A 26,959-nucleotide genomic window follows, 5' to 3' on the forward strand; every position below is an offset into this window, starting at 1 on the left:
TGAATGAGCTGAATAAACAATTGAATGCTCTTTCATATTTAAGCATCTATTACCGTTATGTATATTTCTTTCGTTTTTGTTGTATGTTTAGCTTTTTTTTCTTGTTATGTTTTTTGTGTATGTATCTGTGTCAGCCACCGGTAATTGGAAGCCTGCTGCTGTTGGTGGTGGATTTAGATAGATAGATAGATAGATAGATAGATAGATAGATAGATAGATAGATAGATAGATAGATAGATAGATAGATAGATAGATAGATAGATAGATAGATAGATAGATAGATAGATAGATAGATAGATAGATAGATAGATAGATAGATAGATAGATAGATAGATAGATAGATAGATAGATAGATAGATAGATAGATAGATAGATAGATAGATAGATAGATAGATAGATAGATAGATAGATAGATAGATAGATAGATAGATAGATAGATAGATAGATAGATAGATAGATAGATAGATAGATAGATAGATAGATAGATAGATAGATAGATAGATAGATAGATAGATAGATAGATAGATAGATAGATAGATAGATAGATAGATAGATAGATAGATAGATAGATAGATAGATAGATAGATAGATAGATAGATAGATAGATAGATAGATAGATAGATAGATAGATAGATAGATAGATAGATAGATAGATAGATAGATAGATAGATAGATAGATAGATAGATAGATAGATAGATAGATAGATAGATAGATAGATAGATAGATAGATAGATAGATAGATAGATAGATAGATAGATAGATAGATAGATAGATAGATAGATAGATAGATAGATAGATAGATAGATAGATAGATAGATAGATAGATAGATAGATAGATAGATAGATAGATAGATAGATAGATAGATAGATAGATAGATAGATAGATAGATAGATAGATAGATAGATAGATAGATAGATAGATAGATAGATAGATAGATAGATAGATAGATAGATAGATAGATAGATAGATAGATAGATAGATAGATAGATAGATAGATAGATAGATAGATAGATAGATAGATAGATAGATAGATAGATAGATAGATAGATAGATAGATAGATAGATAGATAGATAGATAGATAGATAGATAGATAGATAGATAGATAGATAGATAGATAGATAGATAGATAGATAGATAGATAGATAGATAGATAGATAGATAGATAGATAGATAGATAGATAGATAGATAGATAGATAGATAGATAGATAGATAGATAGATAGATAGATAGATAGATAGATAGATAGATAGATAGATAGATAGATAGATAGATAGATAGATAGATAGATAGATAGATAGATAGATAGATAGATAGATAGATAGATAGATAGATAGATAGATAGATAGATAGATAGATAGATAGATAGATAGATAGATAGATAGATAGATAGATAGATAGATAGATAGATAGATAGATAGATAGATAGATAGATAGATAGATAGATAGATAGATAGATAGATAGATAGATAGATAGATAGATAGATAGATAGATAGATAGATAGATAGATAGATAGATAGATAGATAGATAGATAGATAGATAGATAGATAGATAGATAGATAGATAGATAGATAGATAGATAGATAGATAGATAGATAGATAGATAGATAGATAGATAGATAGATAGATAGATAGATAGATAGATAGATAGATAGATAGATAGATAGATAGATAGATAGATAGATAGATAGATAGATAGATAGATAGATAGATAGATAGATAGATAGATAGATAGATAGATAGATAGATAGATAGATAGATAGATAGATAGATAGATAGATAGATAGATAGATAGATAGATAGATAGATAGATAGATAGATAGATAGATAGATAGATAGATAGATAGATAGATAGATAGATAGATAGATAGATAGATAGATAGATAGATAGATAGATAGATAGATAGATAGATAGATAGATAGATAGATAGATAGATAGATAGATAGATAGATAGATAGATAGATAGATAGATAGATAGATAGATAGATAGATAGATAGATAGATAGATAGATAGATAGATAGATAGATAGATAGATAGATAGATAGATAGATAGATAGATAGATAGATAGATAGATAGATAGATAGATAGATAGATAGATAGATAGATAGATAGATAGATAGATAGATAGATAGATAGATAGATAGATAGATAGATAGATAGATAGATAGATAGATAGATAGATAGATAGATAGATAGATAGATAGATAGATAGATAGATAGATAGATAGATAGATAGATAGATAGATAGATAGATAGATAGATAGATAGATAGATAGATAGATAGATAGATAGATAGATAGATAGATAGATAGATAGATAGATAGATAGATAGATAGATAGATAGATAGATAGATAGATAGATAGATAGATAGATAGATAGATAGATAGATAGATAGATAGATAGATAGATAGATAGATAGATAGATAGATAGATAGATAGATAGATAGATAGATAGATAGATAGATAGATAGATAGATAGATAGATAGATAGATAGATAGATAGATAGATGGATGGATGGACAGATAGACACAGACAGACAGACAGACAGATGATTAATTACGTTTTAATATTCCTCTTAAGTTTACAGAAGTAAAATGTGAAATTATTTTAATCACATTAGTCCCATGAACACTTCCAAATAGTCCCTGAAACTTCAAAAAGATGGAAATATACGTTTAAAATGAAAGAAATATATTAAAATTATACAATTAATTATAATTTGTTATTTATCCAACGCCTTAGATACCATTCTTCACTAATCATGGCGTCCTACATCATAACCTACCTAGTACACGTATCGATTCTAAAATCCATGCCATGATATGCGATTACATGAGGACTTATTTTCAACATATTTTCTTTTATAAAACATAATTTTTCGTTATGGTCATGGATAAAATTACGTATGGTACTTGTGAGCGTGATCTTTATTGCGCTCGTGCAATAAAGATGCACTTACCTCACAAGTACCATAAATAACTATTTTGTCTGTATTGGAATCCCCTCCTGAGCACGAGTCTTACTCATTCAGGAGTGGGCTAGGTTATCTTACATTGTATTTATTAACTTGTATTCATTTCAAACTTACTAGTAATAAAATAAATAAATAACAAAATAAGAAATAAACAAAAAATAAATAAATAAAAAATTAAATTAATGAATGAATGATCCTGTACAAGCTGCACAGTTAACTATAGTAAGTAGTGAATTGAAATCAGAGCTCTACTGAACAATTTTATTAATCAAACATTCCTTTCTAAAGTAACAAAAATTGTACGACATTTAAGTAGATGTACGTCACATCCAAATTCTGGTGATAATGATGATTACTGGAGCAAGAATGGTGGGATACTAGCATAAAAGCAGTATTATTGTCATGAAATCTGTCACCGAAGAAGATTTTGTGCAAGAAGTATTATGCCTGGGCTTAATCGAAATTTGAACCTGGGTCCCTCGACGGGAACCCGTAGCTCAAGTGTATCTCAGCATGACTGTATCTAAGTTTGCGTCAGCCATCGAATTATCGGGTAAATTAAAGTAAACAACAGAGTCTTGTAGCTCCGCAAAGGGAGAGTTGCGCCTCGAGGCATGAAGGATTGGAGTCGCTCGATCGTTAGTCGTCGGTGTTTATTTTGTCAGTCGCAGGTGACTCTCTTTGTGCCGCTTCCACCACATCCTGACATCCAAATTACTACACCGCCGTTATATTTCTTCCAGCTTTGTCATCAGGAATATAAATAAAACTGACTTCCCCCTTTCGTCGACATCTCGCTATTAGCTTACTCATTTCCCAACTCTCTCTCTCTCTCTCTCTCTCTCTCTCTCTCTGGCATTTCTCGTTTCTCTACTTCCTGGATGACAACGCCTCAGATTTTAGATGAGATACTCCGATAATTCCTTTTGAAGGAAGGGTTCTATTTACTTTTTCATAATTGGTTTTAGCTAAATTTAAAAGTCCTCTAAAAGGATGCGACTGATAAAAAAATTAAACAAATATTATCTTATCTAAGAACGTAAATTAACTTAAAAGTTGAATTCACTCAAGTCCTTATTTAACTGTGCAGTAGAAGGTTTTTAAGAAAACGAATGATAGCAATATAATTAAGGAAACTAACACAGAATGGTTCCATAATATCGGGACAATATTTCCGCGATCATTTCTGGTCAAAGTGCGTAAGATTTCCTGCTGATATTGCGTTCTTAGCAGAATATAATTAAGGAAACTAACACAGAATGGTTCCATAATATCGGGACAATATTTCCGCGATCATTTCTGGTCAAAGTGCGTAAGATTTCCTGCTGATATTGCGTTCTTAGCAGAATATAATTAAGGAAATTAACACAGAATAGTTCCATAATATCGGGACAATATTTCCGCGATCATTTCTGATCAAAGAGCGTAAGATTTCCTGCTGATATTGCGTTCTTAGCAGAATATAATTAAGAAACTAACACAGAATAGTTCCATAATATCGGGACAATATTTCCGCGATCATTTCTGATCAAAGAGCGTAAGATTTCCTGCTGATATGGCGTTGTTAGCAGAATATAATTAAGGAAACTAACACAGAATAGTTCCATAATATCGGGACAATATTTCCGCGATCATTTCTGATCAAAGAGCGTAAGATTTCCTGCTGATATTGCGTTCTTAGCAGAATATAATTAAGAAACTAACACAGAATAGTTCCATAATATCGGGACAATATTTCCGCGATCATTTCTGGTCAAAGTGCGTAAGATTTCCTGCTGATATTGCGTTCTTAGCAGAATATAATTAAGGAAACTAACGCAGAATAGTTCCATAATATCGGGACAATATTTCCGCGATCATTTCTGATCAAAGAGCGTAAGATTTCCTGCTGATATTGCGTTCATTGCAGAATATAATTAAGGAAACTAACACAGAATAGTTCCATAATATCGGGACAATATTTCCGCGATCATTTCTGATCAAAGTGAGTAAAATTTCCTGCTGATATTGCGTTCTTAGCAGAATATAATTAAGGAAACTAACACAGAATAGTTCCATAATATCGGGACAATATTTCCGCGATCATTTCTGATCAAAGAGCGTAAGATTTCCTGCTGATATTTTGTTCTTAGCAGAATATAATTAAGGAAACTAACACAGAATAGTTCCATAATATCGGGACAATATTTCCGCGATCATTTCTGATCAAAGAGCGTAAGATTTCCTGCTGATATTGCGTTCTTAGCAGAATATAATTAAGAAACTAACACAGAATAGTTCCATAATATCGGGACAATATTTCCGCCATCATTTCTGGTCAAAGTGCGTAAGATTTCCTGCTGATATTGCGTTCTTAGCAGAATATAATTAAGGAAACTAACGCAGAATAGTTCCATAATATCGGGACAATATTTCCGCGATCATTTCTGATCAAAGAGCGTAAGATTTCCTGCTGATATTGCGTTCTTTGCAGAATATAATTAAGGAAACTAACACAGAATAGTTCCATAATATCGGGACAATATTTCCGCGATCATTTCTGATCAAAGTGCGTAAGATTTCCTGCTGATATTGCGTTCTTAGCAGAATATAATTAAGGAAACTAACACAGAATAGTTCCATAATATCGGGACAATATTTCCGCGATCATTTCTGATCAAAGAGCGTAAGATTTCCTGCTGATATTGCGTTCTTAGCAGAATATAATTAAGGAAACTAACACAGAATAGTTCCATAATATCGGGACAATATTTCCGCGATCATTTCTGATCAAAGAGCGTAAGATTTCCTGCTGATATTGTGTTCTTAGCAGAATATAATTAAGGAAACTAACACAGAATAGTTCCATAATATCGGGACAATATTTCCGCGATCATTTCTGGTCAAAGTGCGTAAGATTTCCTGCTGATATTGCGTTCTTAGCAGAATATAATTAAGGAAACTAACGCAGAATAGTTCCATAATATCGGGACAATATTTCCGCGATCATTTCTGATCAAAGAGCGTAAGATTTCCTGCTGATATTGCGTTCTTTGCAGAATATAATTAAGGAAACTAACACAGAATAGTTCCATAATATCGGGACAATATTTCCGCGATCATTTATGATCAAAGTGCGTAAGATTTCCTGCTGATATTGCGTTCTTAGCAGAATATAATTAAGGAAACTAACACAGAATGGTTCCATAATATCGGGACAATATTTCCGCGATCATTTCTGATCAAAGAGCGTAAGATTTCCTGCTGATATTGCGTTCTTAGCAGAATATAATTAAGGAAACTAACACAGAATAGTTGCATAATATCGGGACAATATTTCCGCGATCATTTCTGATCAAAGAGCGTAAGATTTCCTGCTGATATTGTGTTCTTAGCAGAATATAATTAAGGAAACTAACACAGAATAGTTCCATAACATCGGGACAATATTTCCGCGATCATTTCTGGTCAAAGTGCGTAAGATTTCCTGCTGATATTGCGTTCTTAGCAGAATATAATTAAGGAAGCTAACGCAGAATAGTTCCATAATATCGGGACAATATTTCCGCGATCATTTCTGATCAAAGAGCGTAAGATTTCCTGCTGATATTGCGTTCTTTGCAGAATATAATTAAGGAAACTAACACAGAATAGTTCCATAATATCGGGACAATATTTCCGCGATCATTTCTGATCAAAGTGCGTAAGATTTCCTGCTGATATTGCGTTCTTAGCAGAATATAATTAAGGAAACTAACACAGAATAGTTCCATAATATCGGGACAATATTTCCGCGATCATTTCTGATCAAAGAGCGTAAGATTTCCTGCTGATATTGCGTTCTTAGCAGAATATAATTAAGGAAACTAACACGGAATAGTTGCATAATATCGGGACAATATTTCCGCGATCATTTCTGATCAAAGAGCGTAAGATTTCCCGCTGATATTGCGTTCTTAGCAGAATATAATTAAGGAAACTAACACAGAATAGTTCCATAATATCGGGACAATATTTCCGCGATCATTTCTGATCAAAGAGCGTAAGATTTCCCGCTGAAATTGCGTTCTTAGCAGAATATAATTAAGGAAACTAACACAGAATAGTTCCATAATATCGGGACAATATTTCCGCGATTATTTCTGATCAAAGAGCGTAAGATTTCCTGCTGATATTGCGTTCTTTGCAGAATATAATTAAGGAAACTAACACAGAATAGTTCCATAATATCGGGACAATATTTCCGCGATCATTTCTGGTCAAAGTGCGTAAGATTTCCTGCTGATATTGCGTTCTTAGCAGAATATAATTAAGGAAACTAACACAGAATAGTTCCATAATATCGGGACAATATTTCCGCGATCATTTCTGATCAAAGAGCGTAAGATTTCCTGCTGATATTGCGTTCTTAGCAGAATATAATTAAGGAAACTAACACAGAATAGTTCCATAATATCGGGACATTATTTCCGCGATCATTTCTGATCAAAGAGCGTAAGATTTCCTGCTGATATTGCGTTCTTAGCAGAATATAATTAAGGAAACTAACACAGAATGGTTCCATAATATCGGGACAATATTTCCGCGATCATTTCTGATCAAAGAGCGTAAGATTTCCTGCTGATATTGCGTTCTTAGCAGAATATAATTAAGGAAACTAACACAGAATGGTTCCATAATATCGGGACAATATTTCCGCGATCATTTCTGGTCAAAGTGCGTAAGATTTCCTGCTGATATTGCGTTCTTAGCAGAATATAATTAAGGAAACTAACGCAGAATAGTTCCATAATATCGTGGCAATATTTCCGCGATCATTTCTGATCAAAGAGCGTAAGATTTCCTGCTGATATTGCGTTCTTAGCAGAATATAATTAAGGAAACTAACACAGAATAGTTCCATAATATCGGGACAATATTTCCGCGATCATTTCTGATCAAAGAGCGTAAGATTTCCTGCTGATATTGCGTTCTTAGCAGAATATAATTAAGGAAACTAACACAGAATAGTTCCATAATATCGGGACAATATTTCCGCGATCATTTCTGATCAAAGAGCGTAAGATTTCCTGCTGATATTGCGTTCTTAGCAGAAGAGGAGATGATTATAAGGAATGTGCTACTGGAGCTAAACGACAACTGTGTGCAGTATGGGATGAAAATAAATGTAAAGAAGACGAATATCATGCTGCATGTTCAGTTCAAAGTGTGTCATGGTTCGCTATATACCATCATGTGGCTAGTCGATGAGCCTAGAGAATTTAATCTTCCTACACTTCCGCAGAGGCGTATTACCTATGTGCAGAGAAGTTACCTGGCAAGTACGGCGTTCATTCTGAAGAGTACTTACCGATACGTACGGTAACACCGGTTGTGGCAGGAATGTGAATTGTTTGGAAACACGTACTGTGGTGAGTTTCTTTTTCTTTATGGGGAGAGGGTTAAGACGATTACTTACGTACTTGTTGACATTAACTTGGACGGTCAACATGGACACGGAGCATTTGATTTGTGTTGTGGAATGTTGCCGCACGCAACCGATGATAACAAATACTCCGCGTACGATTTGCCCGCGCAAAACACAGTTCGAAAGAGGGTATGGTAGCACACAGACCGTACAGACCGCCATCTGTTGCTACGACGTTCAAGTTATACCGTACACGTTCTCAAGTTCAGATTGAACGCCTTGATTAATAGACAACTTCTCTGACATAAAAGCTGTAACTCGCTTCAAATCGCTGACTCACAACAGTGACGTCATGACACACTTTGAAATGAACACCCAGTAGTTATCTGAAGAAACATCATTCATTCATTCATTCATTCATTCATTTACCCATAGTGTTTTTAGTAGGCTATTTTACGACGCTTTATCAACAGCTTAGGTTATTTAGCGTCTGAATGAGATGAAGGTGATAATGCCGGTGAAATGAATCCGGGGTCCAACACCGAAAGTTACCCAGCAATTGCTCATATTGAGTTGAGGGAAAACACTGGAAAAAACCTCAACCAGGTAACTTGCCCCTACCGGGAATCGAACCCGGGCCACCTGGTTTCGCGGATAGACTCGCTAACCGTTACTCCACAGGTGTGGACCCTATAGTGTTCTGCCAAAGGGCAGGTCTTCCACTGCAAACCAAGCTTTCTCCAGCCTCTCCTATTTTCTGCCTTCCTCTTTGTTTCCTCATATGATCCATATATCTTAATGTCGTCTATCATCTAATATCTTGTTGTGCTCCGAACTCTTCTCCCGTTCACCATTCCTTCCAGTGCATCCTTCAGAAGGCAGTTTCTTCTCAGCCAGTGACCCAGCCAATTCCTTTTTCTCTTCCTGATCAGTTTCAGCATCATTCTTTCTTCACCCACTCTTTCCAACACAGCTTCATTTCTTATTCTCTCTGTCCACTTCACACACTCCTTCTCCATATCCACATTTCAAATGCTTCTATTCGCTTCTCTTCACTTCGTCGTAATGTCCATGTTTCTACCCCATACAATGCCACACTTCACACAAAGCACTTCACTAATCTTTTCCTTAGTTCTTTTTCCAGAGGTCCGCAGAAGATGCTCCTTTTTCTATTAAAAGCTTCCTTTGCCATTGCTGTTCTCTTTTTTGACTTCCTGGCAGCAGCTCATGTTACTGCTTATAGTACGCCCCAAGTATTTGAAGCTGTCCACTGGGTTTACTGCCTTTTTATTTTTCGAATTCGTATTATTTTTCTTAATTCGATCCTAGACAGCAGACTTCTATGACACAGGGATAAAAACGTGTGTGACAGCCGTCTGCACGTTTCTTTCGATCCCATGGTATGGCAAATGTCTCAAGTCCAGTGTGGAATGTGTTGAAAAATAGCTCAAGAGTTGTTATACTTGTTCCAATAATTTTTCCAATGAAATTGTGTTTTATTTCTGTAAACCGCCCCAGGGAAAACTTTTTACGGCCTTCGTAATTTCGCTCTGATTTACAGCATTGTTGGCATTACTTATCGAATGTTCTGGTATCTTCATTTCATCCACCTATACAGCCGCTTGATCTAAAACGTTCGACACTCTTATTGTATACAATTAAATTCTTTCTTTATAAATTATTTGATTTTCAAAATTATCCCTATTACTTTCACTGCTATCATACCACATGTCTCATAAATTATATGTTGACATAATGTTAATAAACATGTTTAGAAATATTCTTGTATTAGCCATATGAGTTTCCTTTCATTGTTAAACAAAACTGGACAATTGTACATAATGAGTAAGGAGCGGATTTCTATGTAATTAAATATTATTTTTGCGTGTGATAAAACACAATTAACAAAGTTAAAAATTCCGAACATGAAGTTTCAAGTTTAAAACCCGAATTTTATTTCATATAAAAACACATATTTTCACAAAAAAAAAATATGTAAATACATATTTTCAGGAAATATATTATAAACACATAAATCTTGGAGTTTTTTACTTAAATATTTTTTTACAAGAACTTTTAAACATTTTAAAACTAAATCAATTACGTAACTCAGAAGTACGTTATCTTTTTAAGAATTCTTGGTTGCTTCCTGTTTCTAAGCGCTGTGTGGTGTATCCATGATCCATTTTTGTAATAGTATCGCCTCAAGTTCTGAGAACTGCTAGGCAGCATATCAATGTTATTATTAGAGAGTAAATTAACAAGGACAAGAAGGAGAGATCTTGTAATTAGGAATGTTTATTGTTGCTGAAGATGATTTCATTCCACGCTTTGTTTGTGAAACATAACAGATAAGAGCTCGGGTATGAACATTATTAAATTTAAACAAAACTCTCGCCTCTCGCTCATGTCCATCAAGTAAGGCAATATATCTTGTTGTGATTCCCTGTTATCGGGCTTCGTCAATCGATATCCTTCAAGATATACTGAAAGATGGTTGTTTAAAAAACAATTTGGCTTTCCTATTAGCAAATCTAAGCTTTTTGTGTGACACCATAAAAAAAACTCGAAACATCCAAAAACCTGTTGTCTGAAACAGGGAGGTGCGTGCCGTGGAAATTAAACTAGACTCGCTACCAGGTTCAGAAGTACAAATACTAAGGGACAAATTCCAGAATGTGTTTGGGAAAAACAGTGGATATAAAAAAAAATTGTAAAGTTGTTCAGGTATTGAAGGGTGTGCCTGTAGGTGAAATTGACGGTGTTTATGTTTGTGACATTCCTCTCTTTGAATATGCACGTCTGACGTCCTGTGATGTGAAAGACTGTTTTCACAGTATAAGTCGTTGTTCAGAGATAATCGGCATGCATTTGTGATGGAGAATTTGGAGATGACCTTTGTTCTTCACTGCAATTCTCGGACAACTACTAGCACTCAAGTGGTTGGCGAGTACCTAGTAACATTTTTTTTACAAGCTAAGTAAGATATTTTTGTCACATATAAACAAATTTTTTTTTTATTTTTAGTAAATATTTTCGTACTTTTTAGGACATAAAAAAGAAATATATTTAAATTTTTTAGAATATAAAAATCCGCTCCCTATTAATGAGCTAATATATTAATTCCTTTACGGAACAGAACACTGCTAATTTCACAAGTAATTTGTAAGTGTGAAGTAATAAAGTATAATAGTATAAAATAATTTTGTGAAACGCAATGTCCTTTAATTGTACAAATTACGTATAAATTTATTTATATTGCATTACATCAGGCATGTCAATTGATGCCCACAGGAGCAAGCACGCGCTTTAGAGACCAGGAGAGCATGAGCGCTTTACAGCGGAAAGGAAAGAGAAAGACGAAAGAGGTAGTATATGCCGCTTGGTCGAGCTATATACAGGGATGGCCAGCACTGATTCAATAGATAAAGGGAAGAGAACTTATTAAAACTGTATCCATGGTAATTTTTAGATTTGCCTGAGAAGTATAAGTGCATTATAAGAATGTAAGTTTTAGTTTTAATGCTCATTTTTCACAAATTTGATTTTTTTATTCAAAAGAAATATTTTCTCAACTTTTCGTATAGAAAAGTTAAATTTTCAGATATAGCCTAATTATTTAGTAGCCTTACAGAATGTTTTCGTAAATCTAATATACCGTATATACGCATTACTGAAGATAGTGTATTGAAAATTTTGAAAATATTCGCATGGAAAATGTTTGTAAGGAAATGAATTAACAAAGAAACTACTGTTACATCATAAGCAAAAGATACGTGCCCATGTGTTGTAAAAATGTAAGCTCTATAGTTTCAGCAGATTTCGAGAAAATAATTTAATATTCTGATGATAGGAAGTTGCTCACAAATATCACCTTAAAAGCATAATGCGATAAGAGTTTTGTTATGTAATATTAGTTACACTTAAAACAGATATAGTACCTAGGTAACTTTGCTTTGTACTGTAATATTGTTTTGATTAGTTTATTGATTACTTTTGTAAGGCTAAAGATACCATCAATATCAATTCCAACTTATCATGTCATACTCAATCTCTTTCTTTGGAATATCACTTTCTTTATGAATGATGTGTTTCATCCACTTAATACAGTATAATATTATACTACTATGGAATTTAAGTGAATATTCCTTCTTAACTCTCTATTACGCTATTAAGATTTAAAACACAAGTGCAATATTAAGAAATCAGTGTTAGTACTTTTGTTTTACAGACAATATAGATAATATTAAATAGAAAGAAGCCATGTAAAAATAACGACATAAAATTTCACGTTCCGTTTGAAGTTTGTGCACCACTGTTTTCTTAATCCAACAAGTTGCTTATTCATATACATAACCCTTCCTCTTTCCATACTTAGCGCTTGCTGCCCGCGCACGACGTCAAGGTCAGAAAAATGCGCTTGCTTTGACATCACTGTATTACATCATACTTTTATGTTAATAAGGCCCAGAACATTTACAAATATTTTTATTTGTTTCAAACGTTTAAATATAAGGATTTTATGAATATTGTACGAATTACATATCCTAACGAAAACAAAGTAGAAATAAATCGCCGAATATGATAACAATATTGACTAATTAATTACGCTTGTGTATTGAAAACACAAAAATAGACACCAGAGAGTCCTCACGCCGATTCATAAAGTGACAATTTGATTTAAAACTCATTTGAACTTGTATTTCAGTTCTGCAACTGTGTATCATTCAGTTATGTTTTAATTACAAATTGAATTGCGAGCGAGCGGTTCAGGAGGGACAGCTTGATTACTGTGATTTAGCCATATTACATTGCCATGTTAGTTTCTAGCTGCGAATTTCATGAAAATGTGAAATTAAAACTTTATTTTCTGTAATGGAAAGTTTTACCTCCTAAAGTAGGCACTGCTCTTTAATTAAAATTTGTGTTCTTAAAATATAAGCTTATGGGAACCAGGTAGTGATTAGGGGTCAAAAATTCGATTTTTTTTATTTTCTGCTTAAAAAAGTACAAAACTTTCTCTTTAAAACAATATAAATATGTGGGGGGTATTTCTGCAGATATGCCCTTTAAATGACCTCTTTAAATTTGGCGGTGCATCTAATTCATACATCATTCATTTTTAAATGCAGTTTTCCATAAGTTGACATTTTTCAAACAAGTGCATTTTTATCTGAAACTACTGAATCAATTTACATGAAATTTTTACAGTGTTTTCTGCAGTCTGTGTTCTACACAGTAGACCTACGGGTTTAAGAATGTGACACACATAACACGAGAAAAAAATATAAAAGCATTGAAAAAAATTGCAAAAATTTGTTAAACAAAGTTCAATATTTTTTCTGTTTCACTAGGGGTGAAGTATTTAACTAAATTTTGCTTTAGAATTTACAATATACATTACTTGATAACTTAACAAAATACAAAGTATGTGAGCGAAGATTGTAGCAAGTAATGTGTACCTGAAGAATGAGGTACACTTAGCCAAGTGGGAAAAGAGGTTTTCGGTTAGGGCCTTTATTTTGCACTTGGATACGGAACTATTTAGTTGTCTTTTATACCACTGAATTCAGAATGATTGATTGTATAACCATGGAAATTTTTATTCCACTCTGAGCACTGAAAGCTTAGAAATATTGAACTAAACTTTTTTATCGAAATGTTTCAATTGCATAGGCATCACTACCCACTCCCCTTAAACCGGACCTGGACAGACACGAACCAGAAGCTCCGCCACTTCGTGACATCGCTGGCGGTTCATGGATACCACCACAAGATATGCAGAATTCAGTGTTTTCACGAACCGGACGACAACTGTGTGTGTGTGTCCTAGGCTACAAGACATGTAATAGATACCATATCCTAGTCTGTGGGAATCGGCAGCTATCAGTCATTAACTTTGTTCAATCCAAGTGACTTTCATTTATGCACAATTTGTGCGCTTTATTATTATTATTATTATTATTATTATTATTATTATTATTATTATTATTATTATTATTATTAAAATATAAGCTTAATCATAAATTATCCATACACTGTAATTTATTGGTCTGACCCAATATTTTGGGTTTGCCCTGCGACACGGATTAGATCACAATAAAATTTAAAATGAAAAATTATATAAATAGGTTTCAGACAAAAGTGATTAAGACATAAGAAAAAAAAATAGAACCAAGTATAATTTAAACAGAATATATGCCATAAAGATGCTGACGAAATATCGCTACAGAAAATTTTATAATGGTGGTGACGAAGGCATCTTGAAGATCTCTCGTCAGCTTGTATTTTTCCCTTCACTTTACATAGGCTTTCGCTCCAAAGAAGAGACCAGTAACAGTGATTTTTTCTATGTTGTATTTCGCCGATAGGTACTGAATCGTGGGCTCGTAGATTTTCTTTTTCTCTTCGTTCACTTCAGATGGTTGAGTGGCTGAGATTTCAAATCTGATCGTAGGATCAATTATTTCGGCTGTCTATTTATTCCTATTTATAGCTATGATATCGATCCTACGATTGCTTCCACCATCAGCAATACAATGAACTTCCTCGTGAACGTCTAGATTTTTGGATCGAAGTGCATCTGCGATCATAGAACGTATGGTGTTGTGACGTTTTATTCTGAGTACTTCTCCCTGTGGGCAACTCCCAAGCACATGTGGTAAAGTTTCATACTCACTGCAGTGGCTACAGTGGGTTGTGCCTGTAGAGCGACCAGGGAGAGAACGTACTGGTGCCACCATCGCAATCATTTTTAGCATTTCTCACCACTCAGAACTTGATAATCCTTCATGCTTGATGATCCACGAGTTGGCTGCAGGTACTTCTTCAAACAATAAAACTACTTTTCCTTTCTGAGGGTATGCACACGGTGTCGAAGATGTTGCCTTAATTGCTTCATGGATCCTGTAGCCTCATCTCTGCTCACTTGCAGTTCCGACAAGCAACGGGTTCTTATAGTTTCGTAGTCTCGTACAGCATTAACGTGCTGGTCATTTAGGTGTTCTAGCTTGGTACTGATGTTGAGTTGCTGCAGACAGGCTTCCCATGTAGCGCGCATCACTGACAATCCTTTGTATTTGGTACTAGTACAGAGACATCATTTTATTTTTACTTCAATTTTTATTGTACCTGCGTTTCTAAATGTACTTGACTCCCACCCCTTTCACTAATGTCCTTGCTAACGTCAGTCACACAAACTTACGACCGCTGTTGCTAGCAGTGAAGTAAACAGTACAGAGTACAGTGTGTTTCAGAAATATGTTGCGTTTTCTATAGAAGAAAGAGCTTATATTATTGAAGTTTATTTTCACACAGGTATGGTGTGTAGCATAACTGAATTTATCTGTGTGGACTGAGCACAAGTGAAGATTAGAGTTACCGAAAGTATGGTACCCTATAATATGGTGCGGTACTTAACAGCATTATTTAAACAAGAGTTTTGTTTTACTGTTTTATTAGTATGAAGGACGATGATGGAAACTGGAATTACAATATAACCGAATGTGAACAACAGTTTTTTTCACAATTTCCTGATTATATCATTATGCAATATTTTCGTAGAAATGTCATTAATCTGGTAGATAAATTTAGAGCAACAGTGTGTACAGAAAGGAAGAAAAGTGTAAGATGGCCAACAAAGGTGACAGAAGATTCTATAGAAAGGATACAGCGAGGTCCTAATAAGTCGGTCAAGAAGTTAGCTGTAGAAATTGGGGTTTCTTACGGAAGTGCTCACAAAATTCTCAGGAATAAATTAGGTTAGTAATATGCTGAATAATGTAGACATTACATAATGAATATAATCGCCTGAAGACTTGAGTTTGTGAAAAAGATTGTTACTATTCTACTGTTTTTTTATAAAATACTGTAAAGTAATGACCAAACTGAAAATCGTAACACTATATTTCCCTGTAACATAAATGGATACGCTACTTTTCTCTCCTCCTATACTTGTAAAATGATTTGTTTACATATTGCACTAGCAACTCCAAACTCCTGTAATGGAAGGGGGTAACAGTGTTTCCGAGTATAGCCAGGTTAATGTTAAAAATGTTGGTAAAAATAAAGTGATGTCCCTGTATATATCATGCTATTAGGAGTGTCACCTGGTACAGTATCTCATGTACCCAGTTTCGATTTCCAAAAGAAAAATGATAAAAATCATTTCACTCCCACAGGGATTTCAGTAATCTGTTTTGTCTGTTTTCTATTACAGGATAGTTTTTGTGCTATGGTGGTCAAGTTGTCAGAGAGTTCACTATGTCGGTATGTCTAAAGCTGATTAATAATCCGCAAGAGAATTAGTTACAGTGACCGATTATTTCAATATCGATGACGATGAAGATAATAGATAAAATAACTTGACGGTTGCAGACTCGGGAACTTTTGGAGTTTCTTTACAATTCCTTGTCCCTAGATTATTAATGCCTAATGATATGCTCCCCCTCGCCGTACCTGCATGCTATAAGGCGCCACATATCTGAGACTAATACGAAATGAGCATTGGTTTCAGTGCTCATTTGGGAAGAAATTTACTCATAAGACCTGTGATTAAAAAAAATCTTTACTTCTGTTCATATATAACGAATTTATTTTAAAAAATTCTCCTTCTCCAATCAAGGATTGCTATTCACAAAGCATATTAAGAAGTTAAAACAACAGGAAATATACAGATGTGATGTACACAATAATTATTCAAACCTAGTTATAAAAAAATTCGAGTTACAAATGTTAAAATAAGCCAGAAGAGTCAAGGCTGGTTCACAATAAACCGGTAACGAGAACCAGAATGAAGGACGTGAATATGAAACATTTTTAATCACAATAAACCGAGAACGTAGACGACTATGCATATCGATATGTATGTCAATAACGATATGTAAAGTCGATATTACGCATTCTGATGTTATTTGTGTATAATTGACCAATGGCGTGCACTCATGAGTACAGGACAGCCAACATGAACATAGGTTAACCAACTTCGAAATTTCAACTGAAACATTTCATTAGGTACGGTACTATAAATATGCCCACGCATCTTTATTATCACAACCTATTTTAATTCTACCATAACGTAAAATAATTAGAGAAGAAAAAATTTGTAATAGAACAAAAATGAACACAACAGTAGTTATTGAATTGAAGCATGAATATGTAGTGTGTAATACAACCAATACAGTAATAAAATATGATTCACTTACGATCGGTGTTCAAAGACGCAGCTATTGAAAGCCACGTATTCTCCTTCATTTTCTCACCTTTATACGAGGCGCGCCGCTTATCGTAAAAGTGAAGATTTTCCTCAACACTCAATATTAGAATCTCATCAAATAAAACTTGCTCCATGATGCACAGCACAGAACAAAATAATGCATAGGTTATGTCACGGTCTTCTTGCTACAAAATATACGATGACAAAATAGCTTTTAGATGGCAATAGAATGAATCTAGTGGGCTGTAATCGGAAACGTGAACGCCAAAGTTGAAACTTGGCCAACTCTCCGTTCCCGATCTCGGGCTCCGGCAAGCTTTTCGTTAATTGTGAATGCTCACATTTAAATGTACACATTTTAACAATTTTACCGTTTTCGTTTTTGTTCCGATTCTCGTTTCCGGTTTATTGTGAACCAGCCTTCAGTCTTAGGTTACACAAAAGTTAAGGGCCATTTAGATGGTTTTTAAGATCAGTAATGACCCTTTTATTACAAACTGTGTAATTTTCTTAATAAAGGTGTTAGGCCTATGCAGTGTGAAGTTTCAATAGAATTTAACAAATAAATAATGGATAATACCTCACACTTCGATCATAAGTCTAGTAAATTCAATTGAAGTCATATGGTATAGTCGATTCATATTTCTTGCATTATTATTATTATTATTATTATTATTATTATTATTATTATTATTATTATTATTATTATTATTATTATTATTGCTATTGTATGATTAACTGTTATTCATAGCTTATTTAATTCCGTTCATTAGAGTCTCTTTAATCATACAGCAAATTGTATTTATTTATCCTAATTCCATTACTCTAATTACTGACTGTATCTACGTTGGGCAGCCGGGTAGCTCAGTTGGTAGAGCAGCTGGCTACGGACTGGAAGGTCCGGGGTTCGAGCCCAGTGGTGGCAGGATTTTTTTCTCGTTGCCAAACTTTCAGAACGGCCCCAAGGTTCACTCAGCCTTCTATAAAATTGAGTACCGGGTCTTTCCCGGGGGTAAAAGGCGGTCAGAGCGTGGTGCCGACCACACCACCTCATTCTAGTGCCGAGGTCATGGAAAGCATGGGGCTCTACCTCCATGCCACCCAAGTGCCTTCATGGCATGTTACGGGGATACCTTTTACCTTTATTATTATTATTATTATTATTATTATTATTATTATTATTTCCTCTAATTATTATTTAATTATTGTATTATTATTTTATTTTTATTATCATTTCATTATTTTATTATTTTTATTACGCTGTTATTATTATTATTATTATTATTATTATTATTATTATTATTATTATTCTGAAATGTTATTAGCCCCAGGCCGTTGTACAGTATAATAAATGTTGGTAAATAAATATATAAATTATCGTTATTATTTTATTGTTTTATTATCTTTTCATTATTCTTTTAATTATTTCGTTTTATCATTATTTTATTATTATTTTATTTTATTAATTTTTAATTATTTCCATCTTATTATTTTGTTTTATCATTATTTCTTTTAATTATTATTTTCTTCTTTTATTGCCATTACATTACTTTATTCTTATTATTTTGTTTTATCATTACTTCATCATTTTATTATATTATATTTATTTCATTATTTTATTATTTCATCATTTATTATTATTTCATTATTTTATTATTATTATTATTATTATTATTATTATTATTATTATTATTATTATTATTATTTCATTATTATTTTTATTACTATTACTCTATTATTTCTATTTATTATTATTATTATTATTACTATTATTATTGTAACATTGACTGTTGTTCCTAGCTTATTTAATTCCGTTCATCACAGTCTCTCTAATCGTACAGCAAATTATATTTATTTATCCTAATTTAATTACTGTAATTCCTGTATAAACGTTACAAACAACCATACAGACCTTGAAATCCCTTGCCTCTTTAATACAAAATTCTTTTATTCACAACTTTCATGAATTTGTGCCCCTTTTACTTCACTATCATCTGCTACAAAGTAAACTCTTCTATAAAGCAATTTGCAGTATTCTACTGTATAAGAAATTGTTCGAAAGCCTCTGTTAAAAAGCCGTCAATTTATTGTCCATTACACACACATCAAATTAAAAAACACACGAAGTCTTCACTTAAGTCCAGCCAACTGACATTCACACATTTATCAAAGCAATTTTAATTTGTCACGAAGTTCCTTCGAAATGTCTCTGGACTCTGCAGCCCATGTCAATAGCCCGAGAAGCGAGGTGTAGCAGTGGCGTTGCTCCAGACCTCTGGTGTCGGGGTGTGGTCACTCTCGTCTTCTTGCTGGAAGTACGGATTCTTGAAGCGGTCCAGTAGCACCGCGATCCTCTCCGACGAGAGCATTGGCAGTAGACAGTAGAAGCTGTACACCACGAGCAGGAAGTACACGTACACCCCTGGAACACACACAAATTATACAGGGTTAGTTGAAAGTCCCGCACCGCCTAAATAACTCTTGAAGCATGTGGTTCAGTGACATGAAATTCGGTGTGCGAGGATAGCCTTAAACTAAGAATTCAATAATGGTATTATCGAGTTTTTTCTACTTCCGGTTTAACCGGAAGTAACTCAAAATCTCTTCGTTTAAGGGGAGAGGATAGTATTATATTTGGTGAAAAATGAGTAAATTTTCAAAAAAAAAAAAAAATCTTAAAAATACTCTGTGATATGTGTGGAATATATAGCATAACATTTTGTGGGTATTTGTGCCCTTATCGCATGTTGAGTCGCCATTTTTAAACTTCGTGCGTTATGGATTTTTAAGTCACTCGCCAACTTTTATTGTTGTTTCCGGTAAATTAAATTTTCAAAAAAAAAAAAAAAATTTCCTTAAAATACTCTTTGATATTTGTGGAATGCATTGCATAACACTTTGTGGGTATTTGTGCCATTATCGGATGTTGAGACGTCATTTTTAAACTTCCTGCGCTATGGATTTTTAAATTACATGCCCACTTTTATCGGTTTCCAGTAACTTCATTTTTTTTTTTTGCTACATTGCCAGACAAAAATGGATATAATTTCTGAACTATTAAAGATACATACATGAAATTTAGAACACACATTCTTTAGACTATTAGGAAACTTTTCTCTGTAACAGAATTTTGTTAATTGATTTCATTTCAAAATTACGCCCGTTTGATTGCAAGAAAGGAAATCAGAAAATTGTTATTAAATTTTTATTGTTTCTTTTACAACTGTAGGGACTAATATCAAAATTCTGTTACAGACAGTTTGTAGAACATGCTTCTGGAAATACATTGCGAAAAACTGTTTGAATCTATCTTTAAAAACGGTTTAGATATATCGGTTTCAGTACAATTCTGCATTGGGTATATTTTTTTCAAATTTGGGCACCCAAATAATTTTCTTTTCACAATATTTTTATTTGATTGCGTTGCTACAGCTATGAGCTCTCTACATACAAAAAATTAATATTTTACACCAAATAGGAAAAAAGTTAAAAAAAATACCATCCTCTCCTCTTAAATGAAATACACAATATATTTTAATATTTTCGAATAAGAGCTTTTAAAAAGTACCCACGCTAGATACTTCTGTACAAATTTGTTGTTACTAAATCAAGAAAACAGAATAGTAATATGCGTTACAAGAGCGGTATGTTGAAGTTTTCATGTTCTAGGTAAAGTTTGAAAAAGCGAAACGTAGTTGAGCTTTTTTAATTTCCGAGAATTGAAAGAAAACATATCGCTCGTGTATCGTACATTATTTTGTGCGAAGATCGTTTATTACATACCTGAAAGAGGAATTTCTAATTAGTTGCAATGAAATCTTCATCTTGGTTTCTGTTCAATGACGGCAAATTTGCAAAACAAAAATATCTATCTTCAACATTGTTGCTTTAAAATGTTTTCTGTGTTTACTGTACTCCAGCAGGCCGTGATATACGTCTGTCTTCCCCCCCCCCAGTCTATAAATGCGAACTTAAAACAAACGGCTTCCTTAAGGTTACATGCATCACGAATGCAGCAACTTTAGTGGAGTTGTAGAGTTTACTTAATTTTTGCAAATATTTAAAAACATTAATTAACACTGCAATTTAGGTGAAATTGCAGTGGTAAGTTTCCAATTTATAATTATTACTATATTGAACGTCTCTAAAAATAATATGTTAAAAGTCTAAAGCAGTAAAATCAATATGTCACTTAAGCGATAAGAAGAGGGAAATTGTTGTGTGTGTTAGGTTGGGAATACTGAATATGGAATTTTAGACTTACCGCGGATTGGTTTTGTGCGGAAACCAAGCAAATACACACGATCTCGAACAAAAATATTGGTATAACGAATAATACGAGAAAAACGCTTCTTTTATTCACTGTAATTTGACTCTCCTTTGTTTATATCCATGAAATACAATCAAACGCTTGTTTTGTTTACTGTGATTTGACTGTCCTTTCTTTATATCCATGGAATACTGATTCAATAGAGAACTTATTAAAACTGTATCCGTGTTAATTTTTAGATTTGTCTGAGAAGTATAAGTGTATTATAATTTATTTATTTATTTATTTATTTATATAAATATACAGAATAAAGAATATAATACAAACAATATAAAACAGGAGATACAGTAGTATTAACAAAATTAGAGACCGAATGAGCAGCGCTCGTGTTCGGTCGCAGTTCAGATATAATATTAATAGGCCTATAAGAGAATATAAAATAAAATAGGAAATAGAATTAAAATTACTGTTACAGAAATTATATAATACAATATTAATATAAGAGAAATATAGAAAAAATAATATTAATAATAAATAAGTAAAATAAAATAGGAACTAAAATTTACATTACAGCGGCAATGGAATTATATAATATAATATTAACACTAGAGAAGAATAATATCGCACGTGAAAAGTAGGACTAATATATATTTCAAAGTTATATAATACAAATATAATATAGGCTGATAAATTCGTACACATAGGCTATAAATTTATTTAATCAAATTGAAGATATTAACACGTTTCTAATTTTCTTGTTATATGTTAGTGGGTTACATGTTAGAAGTTCTGGGTGTAATTTAGTTAAAGCATTGTACAACCGAGGGCCAAAATTTATGCTATGCTTTAGACCAGCAGATGTGAGACATTTAGGTTCTACTAATGTTGAATTAATATTTCGCCTTGTGTCATAATTGTGTGTCTGTAATACAAACTTATTACGATTTTTATGATAAAATTTTAACAGCGTATACTTATAAATTTGTTCAATATTAAATACATTAAATTCAGAATAAATTAATTTAGTTGGATAATCGAAACGTTTCTTCAAACAAATTTTAATTTTTCGTTTTTGTAGCAAATTTAACGGGCTAAGATTAATTTTTGTACTTCCACCCCAAACAATTATACCATATTGAATGATAAACTGAAAAATGGCCAAATAAACATTTCGTTAGAACTCTAATGGGTAAGTAGCATCGAAGATTAACGAATTTATAAATTGTTTTACAAAGCCTCTTACAAAGATAAGTAATGTGATGAGGCCATTTTAAATTCTGATCAATAATGATACCCAGATATTTTACATACGTGGCTTCTTTCAATGGTGGACATTTACAACTTTTGGGATCTAAACAATTTTCACTGTGTATTATTAGTCTATATTCATCGCTAAATTTTAAATTTTGAACACTGGCAGCTGTTAACGAAAAAGGAACTAAAGTTGATCTAGATATATTTAAAGAAAGGAAGTTGGAATTAAGCCATTTTTCAACAATATTAGCACCTATATTAGCATTTCTATATGCTTCCTGCCAAGAAAAACCACTGAAAATAACTACTGCATCATCCGCATATTCTAAAGGAATATTTTCCCAACTTTTTTTATAGAAAAGTGAAATTTCAGATATAGGCCAATTTACTTAGTAGCCTTCCAGGTACTGAAATAATGTTTTCGTAAATCTAATATACCGTAAATACATGTATTGAAAATTTTGAAAATATTCTCATGGAAAATGTTACATCATAAGCAAAATATATATGCCCATGTGTTGTAAAAATGTCAGCTCTATAGTTTCAGCATGTTTCGAGAAAATTATTTAATATTCTGATGATGGGAAGTCCCTCACCAATTTCACCTTAAAAGCATATGCGATAAGAGTTTTGTTATGTAATATTAGTTACACTTATATAGGTACCTTTGCTTTGTACTATAACATTGTTTTGATCAATTCATTGATTACTTTTATAATGCTAAAGATACCATTAATATCAATTCCATCTTAGGCCTATGTCATACTCAATCTCTTTTCTTTTGGGGGGGGATATCACTTCATGATGTGTTTCATCCACTTAGTATAGTATTCCTGTACTGCTATGGATATAATATGAATATTCCTTCTTAGCTCTTTATTATGTTATTAACGTTTAAAACACAAGTGCAATATTAAGAAATTGGTGTTAGTACTTTTGTTTCACAGACAATATAGATAATGTCAAACAGAAAGAAGCCATATAAAAATAACGACATAAAATGCCACGTTCTGTTTGAAGAGTGTGCACCATTGTCTTCTTAATCCAACAGACTGCTTATTCCTCCTTCCATACCCAGCGCTTGATGCCCGCGCACGACGTCAAGTTCAGAAATATGCGCCTGCTTTGACATCACTGCTCTAATCCATGAAGTGAAGAAGCAGCTTTGGTGGATAAATAGCTAAACCCATATAAACCTATATATTATTTTAATGTACCGAAGTACATATGATATTTCCATGCAGATATTCTGCGTCATCATACGATGAAAGAGTAATGGAACGGAGAAAAATTCTCTCCGGCGCCGGGATTTCAACCCGGGTTTTCAGCTCTACGTGCTGATGCTTTATCCACTAAGCCACACCGGATACAACTCCGACGCCGGTTAGAATCGTCTCAGATTAAGCTCCAACTCTTGTTTTCCCTCTAGTGGCCGCCCTCTGCACTACGTCACAGATGTCTATGAACGCAGGACCGAAGTCCACACATGTGCTGAGGTGCACTCGATATGAGTGACTAGTTGGCCGGGATCCGACGGAATAAGCGCCGTCTTAAATCACGAAGTGATTTACGCATATCATATATATTATTTTAATGTACCGAAGTACATATGATATTTCCATGCAGATATTCTGCGTCATCATACGATGAAAGAGTAATGGAACGGAGAAAAATTCTCTCCGGCGCCGGGATTTGAACCCGGGTTTTCAGCTCTACGTGCTGATGCTTTATCCACTAAGCCACACCGGATACAACTCCGACGCCGGTTAGAATCGTCTCAGATTAAGCTCCAACTCTTGGTTTCCCTCTAGTGGCCGCCCTCTGCACTACGTCATAGATGTCTATGAACGCAGGACCGAAGTCCACACATGTGCTGAGGTGCACTCGATATGAGTGACTAGTTGGCCGGGATCCGACGGAATAAGCGCCGTCTTAAATCACGAAGTGATTTACGCATATCATATATATTATTTTAATGTACCGAAGTACATATGATATTTCCATGCAGATATTCTGCGTCATCATACGATGAAAGAGTAATGGAACGGAGAAAAATTCTCTCCGGCGCCGGGATTTGAACCCGGGTTTTCAGCTCTACGTGCTGATGCTTTATCCACTAAGCCACACCGGATACAACTCCGACGCCGGTTAGAATCGTCTCAGATTAAGCTCCAACTCTTGGTTTCCCTCTAGTGGCCGCCCTCTGCACTACGTCATAGATGTCTATGAACGCAGGACCGAAGTCCACACATGTGCTGAGGTGCACTCGATATGAGTGACTAGTTGGCCGGGATCCGACGGAATAAGCGCCGTCTTAAATCACGAAGTGATTTACGCATATCATATATATTATTTTAATGTACCGAAGTACATATGATATTTCCATGCAGATATTCTGCGTCATCATACGATGAAAGAGTAATGGAACGGAGAAAAATTCTCTCCGGCGCCGGGATTTGAACCCGGGTTTTCAGCTCTACGTGCTGATGCTTTATCCACTAAGCCACACCGGATACAACTCCGACGCCGGTTAGAATCGTCTCAGATTAAGCTCCAACTCTTGTTTTCCCTCTAGTGGCCGTCCTCTGCACTACGTCATAGATAAGAGTTGGAGCTTAATCTGAGACGATTCTAACCGGCGTCGGAGTTGTATCCGGTGTGGCTTAGTGGATAAAGCATCAGCACGTAGAGCTGAAAACCCGGGTTCAAATCCCGGCGCCGGAGAGAATTTTTCTCCGTTCCATTACTCTTTCACCATATAAACCTTTTCAAATGTGACGCTGTACAGAATTAGACTTCCTTGATATATGACCTTGAAAACGTCCTGTTGTAAATAGTATATGAAATCAGTCGATTAAGAATAAACGTAAGAGTTGTGTCTTACCGACGAGAAAGGCACCGGGCACCAAAATGATGAAGCCGTATGTGACAGTGGTGAGGTCGCCGTCGATATGCGTTGCGGTGACGATGAAGCAAGCGATGGCTCCTCCAACCACGGCCAGGAACAGAAGTCCGCACAGAACGGCATTGGTCAGCAACCAGGGGATTACTAGACGCCTGTCATACTGGAAACAAAAGCAACATTCATTAAATTTCCTCGCCATAATCATCACTATCATGAATTTATCATAATGCCATATTTCTATGCATTTCAATATAGAGGCTCACACGTCCTTGCTGCAATTGTCTTATTTTCGATTGCAGTTATTTATTTATATTGAAGATATTTTTACTATTGAAATGATGATGATGATGATGAATATTAAAATGATGTATGGAAACGAGAGAACCCGGAGAAAAATCGTCAGGCTTCGTAAACCATATAGGGTAAACTAGGGTCTGTTGGACAGTCGGGCATGTTGGACACTCCGTAATTTAACGTATTACCACGCCACTTGTGGGCACCAAATTCAGCTAGAAGTCAATGTGGTGCCCACAAGTGGCGTGGTAACACGTTAAAGTACGGAGTGTCCAACATGACCGACTGTCCAACAGATCCTAGTTTACCCTATAAGATTCGGCCACGATCTGGCTTTGAAGCCGGGTCATCAGTCTTCGAGAACAAAGGGGCCTGTTTTTGATGGTAATCGTGTTACCACATCTTTGAAGTGATATACTCGAAATTGATACCTACAGAACATGCAAAATAAAGCAAAATATAATATAATATAATTTGAACTGGTAATGGAAATTACGGGAAAACGGCTGAACGGATTTTAATGAATGACCCGTCATTTTGAAGCTTGGCATCCAAGGATTTTCAGAAAAATAGTAACTTTCAGTGAAGCGTTAGTTCTCCTACATAATTTTCCTATTTTCCAAAATCCATCTTTCTTCAGTTTTGAGAACTAATT

General features: G+C 34.1%; 1 protein-coding gene across 1 annotated transcript in view; it reads right to left on the reverse strand.

The window, feature by feature from the left end:
• Positions 1 to 19,313: 19,313 nt before the first annotated feature.
• Positions 19,314 to 26,959, reverse strand: part of LOC138713856 (uncharacterized) — a 55,560-nt gene continuing 47,914 nt past the window's right edge. The window contains exons 5-6 of the mRNA XM_069846312.1: positions 25,990 to 26,170; positions 19,314 to 20,003 (exon numbers count right to left, since the gene is read on the reverse strand). Of these exons, the coding sequence (XP_069702413.1) occupies positions 19,810 to 20,003; positions 25,990 to 26,170 (375 nt within the window). The 3' untranslated portion in view covers positions 19,314 to 19,809. The remainder of the gene's footprint in view (positions 20,004 to 25,989; positions 26,171 to 26,959) is intronic.

The sequence above is a fragment of the Periplaneta americana genome, chromosome 14 (genome assembly GCF_040183065.1).
Source record: "Periplaneta americana isolate PAMFEO1 chromosome 14, P.americana_PAMFEO1_priV1, whole genome shotgun sequence".
Classification (NCBI taxonomy): Eukaryota; Metazoa; Arthropoda; class Insecta; order Blattodea; family Blattidae; genus Periplaneta; species Periplaneta americana.